The sequence below is a fragment of the Echeneis naucrates genome, chromosome 3 (genome assembly GCF_900963305.1).
Source record: "Echeneis naucrates chromosome 3, fEcheNa1.1, whole genome shotgun sequence".
Taxonomy (NCBI): domain Eukaryota; kingdom Metazoa; phylum Chordata; class Actinopteri; order Carangiformes; family Echeneidae; genus Echeneis; species Echeneis naucrates.
Genome location: NC_042513.1, coordinates 490705 through 508194, shown reverse-complemented (window position 1 = coordinate 508194; position 17490 = coordinate 490705). Strand labels below are relative to the sequence as shown.

Sequence of the window (17490 nt, the reverse complement as noted above, 5' to 3'; positions counted from 1 at the left end):
GTGCTCTCACAGGAACAGAATGAGATCAGGCCTGTAGCGTATGCTAGTAGGGGGTTGAGGCCCACAGAGCACAATATGTCAGCTCCATGGAACTGGAGTTTTTAGCTCAAGTGGGCTATGTCGGAAAAATTTAGAATACTTGCTTGGCCATAAGTGCTTTGTCTACACCGACAGTAATCCGCTCAGTCATTTGTCCTCTGCGAAACTCTGTGCCACCGGACAGTGTTGGGCAGCACAAGTGATGGCTTTTAATTTCAAGATAAAGTACCGCCCTGGGAGGAGAAACAAAAATGCTGATGCTTTATCTCGAAAACATCTACCTGGGCCACAGGACGTAGAGGTGGTGGTTCCTGGTACCCTGGTCCCTAAGCCCCTGCGACAGGTCCTGCAGCGTGAAAATGCTCCTGCCAATCAAACTGCTATTGCTGCTTTGCCCCATCATGCACCTTCTGACCTCCAAGCACTTCACCAAGCTGATCCTGTCCTTTAGGAGATTTTAGCATTTGGGGGTGGCAACAATGTTCCAACTATCAGGAGCGGAAGTGCTTGTCCCCGCCTACACTTCCCATCATAGGTCAATGGAGCCAACTGGTTGAGCAGGAGGGTGTTCTCTTCTGGCATGTCTTCTGTTCTGATGGCGCCAAAGCAGTGCTTCAGCTTCTACTTCCGGCCACATTAAAGCAAGAGGTGCTGGCTCAGGTTCATCAAGGGCATCGGCATCAGGGTGTGGAGAGAACATTGGCGCTATTGCAGCAAAAGTGTTACTGGCCAGGTATGTCTTCAGAGGTAGTGCGGAGAGTGGGAGAGGTGTCAAGTTGCTAAGATTACACACACATACCACTTCCCAGTTTCATGGGGCATTTTTTGGCTTTATGTCCCAATGAAATCTAGGCCATTGATTTCACTTTGCTGGAACCCAGCCATAACGGGCTGGAAAATGTCTTAGTCATGACTGCTGTTTTCAGTAAATACACCTTGGCTGTTCCTATCCGAGATCAACGAGCCATCCCTGTTGCTCAGATCTTGGTTTGGGTGTGACTATAAGGTCAGCATTCCTGCCCGGAACACTCTGATCAGGGCCGCAACATTGAAAGCTCCCTCATTCAACAGTTCTGTGTCCTTTTATGGTATGGTACTGTCACAGGTAGGTTGGTTTTTCTCTTCGCTAGCGTCTCAGACCCTGTGGGTGGTGATTTTATTGAGAAATTGTTTAAAATATTATTAAATATAAAAGTAATTGAATTTGTACGCTGGACCAAGTCTCAAGCTTTCATTGGTAAGCAAACTTGTCTGCTTTAACCTAGGTTACTTAATTTTCTGGGTGAATTTCTGGAGTGGTGTTGTTGGCAACTTGTAATTTTTCAAGCTGTTTGGTCGTTGTTGGCCTGATTGAAATTTCTTAAAGGTAATTAGCTAAAAATACTCTTGTTTGTCCTTCTCTCCCCACTCACCACATATAGTACAGATGTATCTGAAAATATATAACAGAAAAATACAAAATTTGAATATTTGTATTCTCTTGTACCCAGTAGTAAATAAATGTTACTGTAAATAAATGTACACACAACAGTTAAAAAACTGACATTTTCAGAGTGGAAAACACACATCTAAAACTGCTGAGCACGGATAAAGTTTACAACATTACAAATATAACTCATATCGTCAGTGACTTACATACTGCTGCCAACCACGCAATGTGAAAACAGGAAGAGCAATTAAAATTAAGCCCTTACAAAATAAAACATCAGCTTCAAAATAAAGCGTAAACGTATAATGTGAAGAATTCATAACACCATGCATTGTTTGATTTGACATTTATTATTCAATGCAAAGCAATAAGTACTGTATTGGTTCCTGACCCATGTCTATTGAAAGCTATTCTTGGTTTTTCCATTATATATTATTGTACCTCTTTCAGATTATGTATCTCTATTATCTACTTGGCTGGAAGGGCTACATTGTCAAGAACCCCCAGAAAATTCCAGTAAGACCATTCTGATTTTTCAAAATGTGTAAATGTTAATATTGAGGATATCTTTTTAAAATACTGATCTTTTTTGTGCAGTGCCAGAAGAACCCAACAAGAGCCAGTTTGATCTCTTTGGATGGTGAGAGTTTCCTGTTGCCTCAATATGACAACGACAACAAAAGAAAATTCATCTCAGATGACAACACATATATCCTGGCTCTGGATGGAGACACTGACTTCCAACCTAAAGCTGTGATTCTGCTTGTGGACAGGTCAGAAAATCAACCAATTATCAGAGGCCTGGAATAAGATCTCATTATCCGACATACTGTAACTCACTGGTTGACTGAAGTGCTTAAACTGGTTTGATATTTTGCCAGTGCTGCATTGCAATATTTAAAAAATATTTTTTAATGCACTATTTGAAAATAATTTTGATTGGCAGGTTGAGAATGTATAATACTGTAGGTGCAGCCTGTGGTAGAATCCACCCTACTGGTATGGGTAAGTACAGATATTTCAGATAGTTGATGTCATAAGATGAAATTACTTCAAATATTAACCTTCCAACAAATTAAATGCTCTTTGTTCCGCTAACAAACAAATTTTGCAATTAAACAATATTCAAATAAGACTCAATATATAGATTTTAATGTACAATATGGCCTTAATAGCCTTTCATTTCTTTTTCTCCCAGGCCCAATGGTGTGGTACCAGAAGTTTGAGTACGCAGTAGGCCACTGGCTACAGAAGACAGCCGAACATGTGTTTGGCTCTGTACTCTGCAGTCCAGGATGTTTCAGCCTGTTTAGGGGATCTGCCTTAATGGATGACAATGTTTTAAAGAGATACACAACAACTGCAACAAGAGCTTCAGAATATGTGCAGTATGACCAAGGTTGGCACATGTACAGACATGCAGCTGCCATTTTTACCTATCCTACTTTTATTTTTTTGATTATTCAAGTTTATACTGTATACAACTTTATACATATCTTTGTTTTGTTTATGCTCTATTCTAGGGGAGGATCGTTGGCTTTGCACTTTGTTACTGCAGCAAGGATGGCGTGTCGAATACAACGCTGCATCAGATGCATACACTAACTCTCCACAGGAGTTTGAAGAGTTTTACAATCAGAGGAGGCGATGGGGACCCTCTACACTGGCCAATACACTGGACCTTCTGCATAGGTTAGCCTTTCATTACCTGGCCAGTCAGCTTTTCACTTCATTAAAAAAGTCATTTTTATGTCATGGTCTTTACTTTCATTTGGATTGTTATTTTTGCCATCAACTGTTCACAATCAGCTGTTTACTATGACACAAAATCAAATCAGATTTATTTGTATAGTGCCAAATCATGACAAATTACATCAAGGCATTTTACATATTAAGCAGGTCTAGACCAAACTCTTTATAAAATTATTCAGAGAGACCCAACAGATCCCCCAATGAGCAAGCAATTGGCAACAGTGGCAAGGAAAACCTTTTAAGAGGCGGAAACCTTGGGCAGAACCAGGCTCGGGGGGGTGGCCATCTGCCTCGACTGGTTGGGTTGAGAGTGGGAGAGAGAGAGCAAGAGTGAGAGAGGCATGGGGAGGGGAGGTGTAGTGTAGGGTGACAATGAAAGCAGGAAAGGGGGATATTCAAAACAGGTGTAGGCAGGAACATGATGCTGCATGAAGTTCATGGAGATGAGTTGTAGTATGGAATTCATGAGAGTAGCAGGTGTTGCAGGAATGTGGGATGGCAATGAGTCATCACCTGCAGGCTGAGGACAGTTAGGCAGAGGAGCTGGGAGAGACAGACTTCAGGGAAAACATGGTTAGTAAAGGCCGTACGCATGCTCAGAACTAAGAGAAACTTTTTTTTTTCTTTCTTTCTTTCTTTAAAGAAGCATGGCGAGAGAGAGACTTTGACTCTTTAAAAAAACAATTTTAGACTTTGATATCTCATTCTTAACTTTTTCAAATATGTCAAAAAGTCATAAAACAAAAGAAAAATCTGAAAATTAAATTCATAAATAAAAAGGACAAAACATGTAAACTTCCATTCACATACTCTCACACACACTAAGGGGGAAGAAAAATAAGATAAGCTAGACTCAGCCAAGCCAAGTTAAGCGCTGTCCCCTAGTGAGGTCAGGACCTGCCCACAGTCCCACAAGGCTATGAACCCGTTCATGTGCCTGGTCAGGGTAGAAAAACGCTCGCTCTACTTTCAACTGAGCCACCACCAAACCTTTCAAACAGCGGACCGGGTCAGTCCAGCCTTCACCCCTCATCTGGTTCTTCCTGGTTTTCCAGATCGCCAACTTAGCAGCTGCAAAGATAAAATTAATTAAAACCAGGGACTGTCTCTTGCTGGGGGTATATCTGCGTCCAAACACAAAGAGGGATGGAGTGAAGGTTTCTCACAGCCTCCCCATCCACTCCTTCAGGCGGTCCATCAGGCCTGTCAGGCGGGAGCAGGACAGCACCAGGTGTTGGAGAGTTTAAGGGTTCAGGGCAGAAGGAGCAGTTCTCATCAGTGCTAGGGTCCAAGTGAGCTCTGTGTCTGTTCATGGCTATAGCGCCGTGTATAATCCTTCACTGGAGGTCGGCCATTCGTTTTTCAACAGGACACTTATACAGGAGACACCAGCAGCCTTTAGGGGAAGAGTCTGATTACAACACCCCAGTCCACCTTGACTCCCAGACTCCAGCCAGCAAGCAGAGGTTCAGCACCTTGATGCAGCTGAGGTACAAGAGTTTGTTTTTTTTTTGTTTGTTTGTTTTTTTTTTGTTGCATGTGCTGAATGTGCCCAGCACTGGTGTCCTCAGGGAGAGGAGCTGGCCGTTCTCCTCGCTCCATTCCCCCATAGCAGGGCTCACACTGACCAAGGGGAAGCTGTAGTCCTGGCCCTCTCTCCACTGGTCAGCCATAGTCCTGACAAAATCCCCTCAGAGGAGCGGGCAGCAAACGCCACACCTCCGCCAAGAGAGTCTGTAGCATCCTGAGGGACCCGGATCCCCAATAACTCCTGGTGAGGTGGCCCAGCTTCACCACTCTCTCCCTCTCAGTAGTGGTGAGGAGAGGCCAGCGACAGACAGGAGGGGGCTAAAAAAACAAGGGCTCCTCAAAGAGTCAAACCCCTGGTCGAGGATTAGGGGGATGGGCGACAGTCAATGTCCTCCAGGCGTCAACCATTGACCTTTAGAAGGGTGTGAGCACTGCCAGGTCGCATCCAGCCGGATTTAAGGAAAAGATGCTTATCCAGTCCAAGCTGGCCAGCTTTCCGAAGAAGCAGACCCCCCCTCTGCCACAGGAAGATACAGGACCGACGCTCTCACCCAATGACATCCAGTCCAAAAGAAGTCCACCAGGAGCTGCTGTAGTTGTTGCAGGAGGTCAGGTGGAGGCACCAACACCTACAGCCGCTGTGCCAACAGCACCAGAGGCGAGGGGAGAGGAGACAGGAGGCCGGTCCCACGCTGTCGGAGCGGCCCCCACTGGGTGCTGCCTGTGTGGACAGGTGATCCGCTTGTGCCCCACATCTACACACTCAAAGCATTTCATGTTCCAAGAACTGGCCTACACCATCTAGAAACTGTCCTCATGTTTCACTCTGAAGGACACCTCCAGCATCTCGGCCAGAGAGTCCAGATACATGAGGACTTGTCTCCTCAGGGACTGAATATATTTTAGCTTGGCGTCCCTGCAGCCCAGACCCACCGACCAGAACCCGCTCGCGAACCTCCCGAACCTCCTCAACTCTCTCTCCAGAGCTTGGGATGAACAGAGGGACTCCGGACACAATGACCCGGGCCAAAGGCAGCACCAGCGGGGAGACCTGGAGGAACTCGTCCCCCAGGTTCAGCCTGCTCTCTATCAGCTCGGTGACACAGGCCTGATCTTTTAGAAACACCACCATGGCTTTGTTCATCCAGGAGGTGTACCACATGTTCCTGTGGCCTACCTGCTCCACAGAGGAGCTGGGCTGAGGCACCAGCCTGACGGCATGTTTAATTGTTATGTTAAATTCTACTCTGTATTTTACGGCCTAGAAGTTACAGCCTAGAAGTTACAAATGCATGGACTAGTTTTTCTGCATCATTACGAGAGAGGATGATTCTGATTTTCCTAATGTTTCTCACGTGGAAGAAAGATACCCTACTGACTTGCTCTATGTGAGGGACAAAGGACATGTCCCTGTCAAAGGTTACTCCAAGATTTCTTACAAATCAAATCAAATCAGATTTATTTGTATAGTGCCAAATCATAACAAAGTTACATCAAGGCACTTTACATATAGAGCAGGTCTAGACCAAACTCTTTATAAATTTATTTAAAGAGACCCAACAGATCCCCCGATGAGCAAGCACTTGGCAACAGTGGCAAGGAAAAACTTCCTTTAAGAGGCAGAAACCTCGAGCAGAACCAGGCTCAGGGGGGGCGGCCATCTGCCTCGACCGGTTGGGTTGAGAGAGAGAGAGAGGGAGAGGGAGAGAGAGAGAGAGAGAGAGAGACAGGCAGGCAGGCAGGCAGGCATTGGAGGGGGGGTGTAGGCAGGAACATGTTGGAGTGGAGCTGGAAGCCAAAGTAAAGCCGTCCAGACTGATTATATGATTAGATAGCGTTTCTCTGAGGTGCTTAGGGCCAAGTATAATAACAGTTTTGTCAGAGTTGAGAAGTAAAAAATTTTGGGTAATCCAGACTTTTATATCTTCAAGACATGCAGTTTGACTATCTGGCTCACTTCATTTGGCTTCATTGATAAGTACAGCTGAGTGTTGTCTGCATAGCAGTGAAAGTTGATGCAGTGTTTCCTCATAATGTTGCCTAGAGGAAGCAGATAAAGCGTAAAGAAGACTGGTCCAAGTACCTTGGTCTTGGTAAGTACCTGGTCCAAGTAGTGCAGTTCCTTTAATCCCAATTTCATGTTCCAGTCTCTGTAGTAAAATATTATGATCTATGGTGTCGAATGCAGCACTAAGATCTAAGAGGAGAAGTGTGGAGGCTGATCCATTGTCTGAAGCCATGAGAATATCATTAAAGACTTTAACCAGTGCTGAAACTCTTCAAGCAAACCGTTCCCATCCAGGTGGTCGCGTAATTGGTCTTCTACTGCTTTCTCAATGATTTTAGAAATTAATGGAAGGTTCGATATGGGTCTATAGTTTTCCAAAACATCTGGATCAACATTAGGCCTTTTAAGCTGGGGTTTGATGACTGCGGTTTTAAGATTTTGAGGTACATAACCCAAAGATAAGATCAAATTAATTAGATCTAGAATGAACGGCTCAGTTAAGTAAAAAATGTCTTTAAAGGGGCTAGTTGGTACTGGGTCTAATAGACCGATTGATAATCGGGATGATGAGACTATAGAAGCTAGCTCTGAGAGATTCGGAGTTGAGAATGATTCCAGATGTACAAAAGACATTGCAGTTGATTCAGGAGTATCTAGTAAAAGATTATTGTCTAGTGTAGCCAAGAGCTGATTCTTTCTCTGATTGTGAGAATTTTATCTGTAAAAAAATAATTGCTGCTTAGTGCTAAGCAGCAACCCTTATAACTGAGCTATGGCTCTCAATCACCCTGACTACAGTGCTGAAGAGAAACCTGGGGTTGTACTTGTTTTCTTCTATTAGTTCTGAGTAATATGATCTTCTAGCACTGCAGAGAGCTTTTTTATGTTTTTAAGCTATCTTCCTAGGCTTGGTGAGATTCTTCCCATTTACTAGAACACCAATTTCTTTCTAATTTCCTTGAAGTCTGCTTTAAGGCATGAATTTCGGAACTATACCAGGGAGCCAGCCTCCTCTGTTTGATTACCTTCTTTTTAAGAGGGGCAGGAGAGGAGAGGGTCAAGATTTGAACACAGTGTGGCCATAGTGCTAATCACAAGGTCATAAGCCTGTGCATGGGAGAAATCCTCATTTGAATTTAAATATGGCATTGTTGGGAATGATGACCGAATGTTCCCTTTGAATTTAGCCACAGCATCTTCAGATAAACATTTTCTATAGCTGACTTTATTCCTCGATGCTGTGCAGCCAATTAACTCAAATCTAATGAGGTAATGGTTGGTCAAAAGAAAGTTTTGAGGAAAATTTGTTAACTTTTCAATTTCAACGCCATATGTTATAACAAGCTGAAGGATATGATTGTAGCGGTGAGTGGGTCCCACATGCTGGGAAAAGCCAATGTAGTCTAGTAGGGAAAGAAAGCCAGAAATAAGGCTGTCATGTCTACATCTACATGTATATTGAAATCTCCCAATATCATGATTTTATCTGTGCTGAGTACTTACTCTGATAAAAATGCAAAACTCTGATAGGAATTCTGAGTACACAGTGACATGTACATTGTGTTGATGCACTCTCTTGTGTGGTTGACTTAACTTGTAGTGGTTCTGAGACAGTGAAGAGAAACACATCCATCTCCAGGCTTTACATCCTTTACCAAATGTTCACAGTTGGTTCCTCAATCCTTGGTCCAGCATCTGTGACTCTCATGATAGCAGGTAGGTTCTTTTCTACTTCATTACTCTTCACATTCTACAGTCTTTCTGCAATAGTGTCCAACGGATGCCTACTGCACGGTCATCATTTCTCCAATATTCCACTTTAACCCCTGTTTAGTCGCATTGCTTTTTATCATAGGCAGACAAAATGTATCACTATACCATGATATACTCCAGCTATACTCTTCATTTAGACAAATTCACCAACTAACTTTTCCCATTTGCATACAAATCCTCAATACTTCCTCAAAACCCTGTCTGTGCGCAAGGGATGGCATTTTGTGTGTAATTAGTTTGCGTCATTTGTGCAAACCAATTTTAGCAAATAACCTCTCACCTCCTTAAGAGCTCTTGGAGCAAACCATTACTCCTAGATGGGGTACAACCAGGTGAAATGTTCAAGTAGAGGAATAGGTATGTGAATGTATTATTGAGTTAGCATAGTAGTTTGTATTAATGTAAATATGTATTCAAGGGAATGTTATTTCAATGGGGTTGGTTTTATGTAAGTATTTATGGAGGATTATGGTTATGGTCCCACCTACACTCAGTGCACTGCTCTGTCTAATTTCCTGCAGCCAGGAGAACACTTTGGTGTTTGCATTTTAAACTGCCATCTCATGCCTCTTTCTTTCTAAAAAAAAACTCATGTATGTGCAAACACACACACACACAGTCCATTAAGTCTTAAAAAGTATTATAAAAGCAAATTAACAAACAAATCTGAAGGAAATTATTACAAAATGGGGAGTAGATGCTGAAGTTTTTTTGCATCATTTCATACACCTCTACATGGGCACCATTAGTTGGCAGAAGCATATAGATTTGTGCAACTAGACAGTATGGTCGAGCCGGACACTCGGCTGCAACAAGTATTGTGTGTGTTTGTGAGAGACCCAATTTTCAGTTTCTAAACCTGAGCAGATTAATATACTGTAGTGGCTTTACTGGGACATGAAATTCATGAGTTTTATGTCCAGCAGATCATTTAGTTTCCACCTTCATACCTTTACCACTGTCCATATACCTGCATTTGCAAATGAATTTTTATTTTTCCTGTAACACAGGTGCTTTTCAGTTTATCTTCGAAATCGCTGGCACACTTTCCATAATCATTGCAAGCATTCCTCCTGTATTTTACGTCATCATCTGTTTTGTGACCAAGTCTAAGACCCAAATAGTTATCGCTGGTATTATGAGTGTTCTATATGCATTCCTCATGACTGCATCCTTCTTCTCCATCATCGGTGGGTAAACATTTTTTTTTCTCGCATTTGTATAGTAAAAAAGTTTCATTAAAGTATCTTAAACTCTCATAAGCACATACATGCACCAATTTCCCTTTTTAGGTGATATGGTGATTCAGGGCACCTTCCTGACACCAACAGGCCTGTTTTTGGTTTCTATGACCATCATGTACTTGGTTACTGCTATACTACACCCAGAGGAGTTTGGTATGATGCCATCATCATAAATATTTATATATTATGTTGCATTTCCTGTTTCATGTAACATATATTAACTGTATGTCGTCTTAATATCTTATTGTGTTATTCCACAGGGATGATTGTCTATGGGCTGATGTATTTCATCTGTATCCCCAGTGGATATCTCCTCCTGACCATCTACTCTCTGGTTAACATGCATATTGTATCCTGGGGCACAAGGGAATCCAACAAGTAATGCACTGATCTATCTGGAGATGGGAATCTTTTTAACTGAGAACAATATCCATGACTGCGCCATCTTTTAATTACTTACTTTTATGGGAATATTAAAACAGACAACAAATCCCCTAATTTGGGAAACTAATCTAGTGTTACTATAATCAATTCTATACACTGAAGTTTAAGTGATATTAAATTGATTACACACTGAGTTGAAACTCATCCTCATTATCACCATGATAATTATTATCATAAAGACTAAACTGATTATAAAACCATGTGTCTGAGTTTACCGTGAATTGAGTTATTAATATCACAAACCTAATTAACCTGGATATTAGAGTAAATTTTAAAAGGGAAATGAAATTAGAGTAAAATTAAAATATATGAACATATCCAAATTATGTTAAGCCAAATAAAAAGTAAAAAATGTAGGCAGATGTTAAATGAGTATACAGTGATTGTTGGATTGGGATGTAGTCTATAGCTAACCCAATCCATTAAATTTCCACTACCTACCCAGTTTCAGGTTATATTAGGAGGTGGGTGCTATTGAGCAATTAATCCAACTCATCGAGCAGATACACGACCTTTATCCAAATATGTGTTTCCAATTACTTGTGTCTACTTTAATGTTTGTATATTTTCTGATTGTCCTTTCTTTCTGTCTGTCAGGGGCGGAGAGGAGACAAAAAAAAGCCATAATGTTGTGTGTGACAAAAACTGTAGAATCTGCTGCTGGGACATGAAGATACAGGTACTACCTATCAAAGATCCATTAACAAGCTCTGTGCTGGACGATTAAATGAATGGATAAAATGTGATCATGTTGTTTTACAGATATCGCAGGAAACAGAAAGATTGATAACTCCACAGATGACAACCCAGGATCCTCGGCAGGTCCCTGCCCTACCAATCGTTGACCGGGAAATAACTTCACAATCCGCTGCAATGCTAGAGCCTCAAGCCAAAATCACCAACACCAAAGAAAAAGCTGGAGAAGTTACGAAACATGTCACTGACAAAGCAAAACAGGATACAAAGGCTAAAGATAATGGTTCCAGCAGGAGGTAATCTTAGCTTCTTTCTTCTCTTTATGATTTTTCATTGATCTATTTGGTCACTAAACACTCAAATTGGAAAGCTATCAAGTTTGTTTGTTATACATGCATGTTCCTTAAAAACACTAGGATTACATTTAAATTGAACTTGAAGGAAAACAAAAACACTGAATGACTGAAAGTGTTCTACTCAAAATTCAAATGTGTGCACGTGTGCAGTGATGAGAATGCTGTAAAAAGGAGCCTATCACTAAGTTCTGACGAAGATGATTATGATCATTTAATGAGTGGTGACCTCGAGGAATTAGAGGAAACTTCTGTCAGTGGTAAGAAGAACTTAAAATATATATTTGTCCTGAAAAACTTTTACAACTGTAGTTGATACAATCAATAAAGTGGACCTCAATGTGCACAGCAGACTAATTTTTTTTTTTACGTCTTTGTGTATGTTTCTGTATGCATGCAGACTGGGTAAAGCCAGTAAAAGAAGAGTTTTTGAAGAAACTGACTTATGCCAACTTGAAAAGAAATCTACAAGAACAAATACGGTAAATATTTAAAGGTCATACCAAGAAATTTGAGTTTTTGTTCCTTGTCACATGAATTTAAAAAACAATGTTTGCAATAGATCAATAATACTGCATAATTGAAGAGAAATTCATTTTACAGTTCATATTAATCTATTTTCTGCATTTGTCTGTATGTGTTATTAGTGTTGACACAGGAGCTTTAGCAAATTATGTACAAGTTGTAGTGTGTGTGTTGTTCATTAAGTGTGTGCATTTGTGTATTTTTCGCCTCTAGCAGAAGTTATACTGTACAGTCACTGTCATAAGGTACCACTGCAATTTTAAAATGACAGCAATTCAATCTTGTTCTTTTTTTCTCCTCAGATACACACTCCGCAACAAAAATCAGGATGAACTGTGTGACGACTTGGTCTTAATGTTAACAGATACTCTTAATGCAGAACTAGGTGAAGTGGGGCCTGAAAACGTTCTCACACAAAGCCAGCTAGAGGAGTTACAATATGCACTTGCAGAGCAGGTGATGATGATGATGATGATGATAATAATAATAATAATAATAATAATAATAATAATGAATGAATGAATGGGATGATGATTAGGTTAAAATTCAGTAATATCTTGTCAATAAAGAGCCAATGATTTTGGAACCAGTAGGTCAATTATTTGATTTTCCTTTCTTTAATATTTATTTACCGTAATTTCCGGATTATAAAACGCTACTTTTTTCACACACTTTGAATCCTGCATCTTAAACAACTATGCGGCTAATTTATGGATTTTTATGGGTAACGAGCTTCATGCCACCCATACATTTAGTCTCACATCAGACCAATGAAATTGGCAAACAGGTCACAGTAGACAAATGAAATTGTTCAAATTAAATTAAACGCACCCACACTAAATTCTGTCATTCAGTCATTTATTTTGCGCTTCATGCACACACCCTTATCATGGAAAACACACAAAGCAATGCATACGATGCAGCTTTCAAGTTAAAGTTGATCGATCTGGCAAAAAGGTGAAATCTTTGTGTAACATAATTCCTGCCATATATGTACAAAACTGTTTTTCTCTTTAAATTTAGCGGGTGTGGCTTATATTCAGGTGCGCTCTGTAGGGTTAGGGTTAGATTAAAGTATGTATTTGAAGTCTGTCAATGCAATTTACCTTTTAAAAAAATGTTAAATATGCATATAAAAAAATATATCATATTACACTTAGCTGACTCAATTTCCTTCTGATCATATGAAAAACGAAAATTAAAGATCAACTGAAGGAGACATGATTGAATCAATGAATGACTGACTCTTTCAGGCTCGATGTATCCTCAAAACAAGTCGAATGGAAAAACTAGAGAGGAGAGTAAAGAGAGCTATCGACAAAACTCTGACGGCCCCACAGGTGCAAAAACTAGATGAGGTAAGATGCATCCCTGCCATCTGTGAGAGGTGATTACAAGAGCTAGCAGGGATGACTCAGGGTCAGCTATAGGACTAAAAGTCTTTGGCTGCATGGATTCACAAAAAGTACTGCCACCTCACATGAGTGTTCTCAAGGTTTTATGTGTAAGATTGGTATCAAAGGGCGATCATAAATGTTCTAGCATTCTAAGACTGACTTTGAAATAAAGTTTAAGTACCTCAATAAAAATTGATCATCAATGGCCTAAGGCAGAAGAAACTTCATGTTTATATAAATGAAAATGGAAGACTCACTTGTGGCTCAATCTAACACCCCCAATTTTGCCTTTATTTATTATTATTATTTTTTTTTTTTTTGTTAACATGAATGTTAACTGTGTGTTTAGGGTGAGCAAGATTTCTGGACCAAATTAATTGAGCGTTATTTGAAGCCCATTGTTGACACTAAAGCACATCAGATGGAGGTCACCAGAGAACTGAAGTCACTGCGCAACAAGGTCAGCTTCACTGTTACTCTCCTACATGTACAGTCCACATATTTGTACTGTTTTTGAAGTGTGCAGTGTCCTGACAACTGTCACACCACTTGCAAAAAGTGAATTTCTAGAGAGCACATGCAATGACCCTAGTAAAAGTGTCTTTTTCCCCTGTGCAGTTATTTTGTTTTGCTTAAAATGTATGTTTTATAACAACCTATTAAAGATATATATTACACTTAGAATCAAACTGTTTGATTTTCAAGAGGCTTAAAAAAAACTGACAATTCAGTTTGCTGTCCAATAATAATCTAATAATGTCCAATAATGTATTTTGAAAACACTAAATAAATCAAATCAAATCAGATTTATTTGTATAGCGCCAAATCATAACAAAGTTACATCAAGGCACTTTACATATAGAGCAGGTCTAGACCAAACTCTTTATAAAATTAATTAAAGAGACCCAACAGATCCCCCAATGAGCAAGCACTTGGTGACAGTGGCAAGGAAAAACTTCCTTTAAGAAGCGGGGCGGCAATCTGCCTCGACCGGTTGAGAGTGGGAGAGAGAGAGAGAGAGAGTGAGATAGGCATTGGGGGTAGGGTATAGGCAGGAACATGTTGCTGCATGATGTTCAGCTTCATTTGAGCTGTAGTACAGAATTCATGAAATATGGGACCAGCAGGTGTTGCAGAAACATGGGATGGCGATGAGTCACCACCTGCAGGATGAGGACAGGGAGAGAGAGGAGAGGAACTGGGAGAGACAGAGACTTTGGCAGAACATGGTTAGTAAATGCAGTATAAATGCTTAGAACTAAGTGAAACTCTGTTTTTTAAGAAGGATAGTTCTTATCAGCGCATGCGAGGAGGGAGGGAGAGACAGACAGACAGAGAGAAAGAGAAGCTCAGTCCTTCCCTCAGCAGCCTAGGCCTATAGCAGCATAACTAAAGAGTAGAGTGGTAGACTTTAACTTTTTAACTATAAGCTATAAGCTCTGTCATAGAGGAAAGTTTTAAGCCTGGTCTTGAAAATTGCTAAAGAGTCCGCCCCCCGGACCGATACTGGAAGTTGGTTCCATAGAAGAGAATCCTGATAACTGAACGATCTGCCTCCAGATTTACTCTTGGAGACTCTAGGAACCACAAGTAAACCTCCATCTAGAGAGCGGAGTGGCCTGCTAGGACAGTAAGAAACTATGACCTCTCTGAGATATGATGGAGCTTGGTCATTAAGAGTTGTATATGCTAAAAGAAGGATTTTGAATTCTACTCTATATTTTACTGGCAGCCAATGAAGAGCAGCTAACACAGGAGAGATATGATCTCTTTTCCTAGTTCCTGTTAATATTTGTGCAGCAGCATTCTGAATCAACTAAAGGCCTTTGAAATTTGTTTGGACATCCAGATAGTTACAGTAGTCCAGCCTAGAAGTTACAAAAGAAAAACAAACTAGTTTTTCTGCATCATCCTGAGAAAAGATGTTTCTGATTTTCCTAATGTTTCTCAGGTGGAAGAAAGCTGCCCGACTAACTTTTTTGTGAGGGACAAAGGACATGTCTTGGTCAAAAAGTACTCCAAAGTTTCTTACAGTGGAGCTGGAAGCCAAAGTGATGCCGTCGAGACTGATGAGATGATTAGATAGTATTTTTCTGAGGTGCTTAGGGCCGAGTACAATAACTTCTGTACTAATATTAGCATTGATAAATGTATTCTTGGACTACCACATCACAGCATGATGCCTGTTTTTCCAATTACAGCAAACAAATGATTTTTCAATGCAATTTTCTGATAATATATCTGTAATAAATGATCATCAGCCAATGATACTGGCCCACTAGTTTCAGTCACACTTGAATCTAATTTAACTCTCTGGCCTTCTTGTATGGAAAGAAACAAGTTTTGCACAAGTTTCTTGTGTTTACTCTAAATTCACCCATTACATTTCAGGTAATTAAATTGACTGCAATGGAGAGTTAAAAGTATTAAAATGTCCTCCCTCTCAACAGGCTGTCTTTCTGTATTTCATCATCAATGTCCTGTGGGTGGTTGCTACCTTCTTCCTTCAGGCCATTGGAAATGATGTCATCAGCATCAAGATTCCTAAATACTACCCAAATGGAAATAAAACTGGAGAATATCTAAAGGTATGGGCAGACAAGTAGTGCAGGATGCACGTGCTGCTGGGACGGGAGGACTCTGTCTCAGTAGAACCTGGAGCCTGTCTGTCAGTGGTACTGTGACTCCTGTTAACTTATCACCATTATTTATGTATTTATTTTTGTTGTTGTTGACAGGTGGAGCCTCTGAGTTTGATGTTCCTGTTGTCTTTTGCCGTTCTTCTCCTTATCCAGTTCCTGGCTATGTTGTACCACAGGTACCCACACACATAAAGAAATTAACAAACAGCATGTAATACACAACTGCTGAATTCCGATCACTTCAAATTCGGCTTTTACTTCTTTGGCACCTATAAAATTAGATTTCATATTAGACAAATTCACTGCCCAGACTGACCTTAAAAACTAGCCAAGAAACCAAAAAACACGTACTCCAGGTCTGATGTAGTAGCATCGACATACCATAGTTTTTCTACTGGTACTGGATATTTTCTCCCACAAGGGGCAAGTGAATTTTGAATGATGGATTCCTGTCTTTACTAAAAATGATAATGATATTCCCTGTTGTTATTGAAGCAGCTGTATATCCAATACTGTTTTGATTTCCTGTATTTTCTCCTTGTGTTTTATCCTGTTGCCTCTCTGTTTCCAGGGTGTACACACTGATCCATGTGGTGTCCTATCGCAGTACAGAGAAGGACTACAAAATTACAGACGAAGTAAGAATGCTAAAACATACCCACATATACTCACACCATACCTTGAGGAATTTGTTTTCTAATTACAAATAAGAGCCACATGCCCTTAGCACAGCCATAGCTAAGGGCATTCTTTTCGTGGAAATAAATATAATTCTTTATCTATATACACGCAATCAAATTTTTTATTTGTTTAACAGTTTTAAATGCTATGGCAATAGTGGCTTGAACAAATATGGCTTTTTCTGGAATCCCAAAGAGAAAACAGCATGTCTGATTTCCAGCTGATGTTTATTCTTTGTTAAAGTCTAGTTTCTGTGATGCTCACAGAAGTGTCCAGCTGCACACAATGTAGGCAACCAATGTGGCTAGTTAAGCAAGTGACAGATGTCCACAGTTCATTTAGAGAATGTTATACTTTTCATAGGTAAACACTCAATCATAATCATTGCATCTTGTGACATTATTTTTATGTGTTTCTGCCATCTAGGATGATGATGATGGCTTGACTTTCGAGAACCATTTTTCCAATGGACTTGTCATTACCAGTGATGACCTGTAGTCAGCAACAATCAATCCAAAAACCAGCAAGCACCTGCATTAGCTGACAAGTCAAAATAGGACAAGGAATATCAGTTATAACAGATCCATTAAGCTTTGCTTTACAAATTAAAAAGGAAAATTGTTCGGCTGTAAAGTTAGGTTTGATTTTTCTGAAAGTCAATCATATGTATTAACATTAGTATGAACATTGGGAGTCTAAGGGTGTTTGTTGCGCTTATTTTAGATTCAATTGCACAATAACTTTGAAGATTGAACCCAGCAAATTTGACAGAAAACTAATAATGTAATACAATATAAGGATTATCTCGATGGTAACTTGTTGCCTTTTTAAGAATTAAGATTGTATCAGTGAAATTATGTGTACCAACTGCACAAACACACTCTATAAAAGATGAGACTTTTAATTGAAAGATTTTGTCAGATTACTGGATCAAAATATTGTGACAAACTTATTAATGAAAAAACAAAATGTCAAAA

The 17490-nt window shown here is 40.1% G+C and overlaps 1 protein-coding gene across 1 annotated transcript in view; it reads left to right on the top strand.

The window, feature by feature from the left end:
• The window catches only part of chs1 (chitin synthase 1), a 28417-nt gene extending 11406 nt beyond the window's left edge, over positions 1-17011 (top strand). Inside the window, exons 15-34 of the mRNA XM_029498443.1 lie at positions 1919-1984; positions 2066-2241; positions 2415-2473; positions 2667-2867; positions 2992-3160; positions 8359-8474; positions 9542-9721; positions 9824-9928; positions 10036-10153; positions 10817-10898; positions 10982-11211; positions 11422-11528; positions 11669-11750; positions 12096-12249; positions 13047-13151; positions 13540-13650; positions 15641-15778; positions 15929-16008; positions 16404-16470; positions 16940-17011. Coding sequence (XP_029354303.1) covers positions 1919-1984; positions 2066-2241; positions 2415-2473; positions 2667-2867; positions 2992-3160; positions 8359-8474; positions 9542-9721; positions 9824-9928; positions 10036-10153; positions 10817-10898; positions 10982-11211; positions 11422-11528; positions 11669-11750; positions 12096-12249; positions 13047-13151; positions 13540-13650; positions 15641-15778; positions 15929-16008; positions 16404-16470; positions 16940-17011 — 2418 coding nt within the window. The remainder of the gene's footprint in view (positions 1-1918; positions 1985-2065; positions 2242-2414; positions 2474-2666; positions 2868-2991; positions 3161-8358; positions 8475-9541; positions 9722-9823; positions 9929-10035; positions 10154-10816; positions 10899-10981; positions 11212-11421; positions 11529-11668; positions 11751-12095; positions 12250-13046; positions 13152-13539; positions 13651-15640; positions 15779-15928; positions 16009-16403; positions 16471-16939) is intronic.
• Positions 17012-17490: the final 479 nt, after the last annotated feature.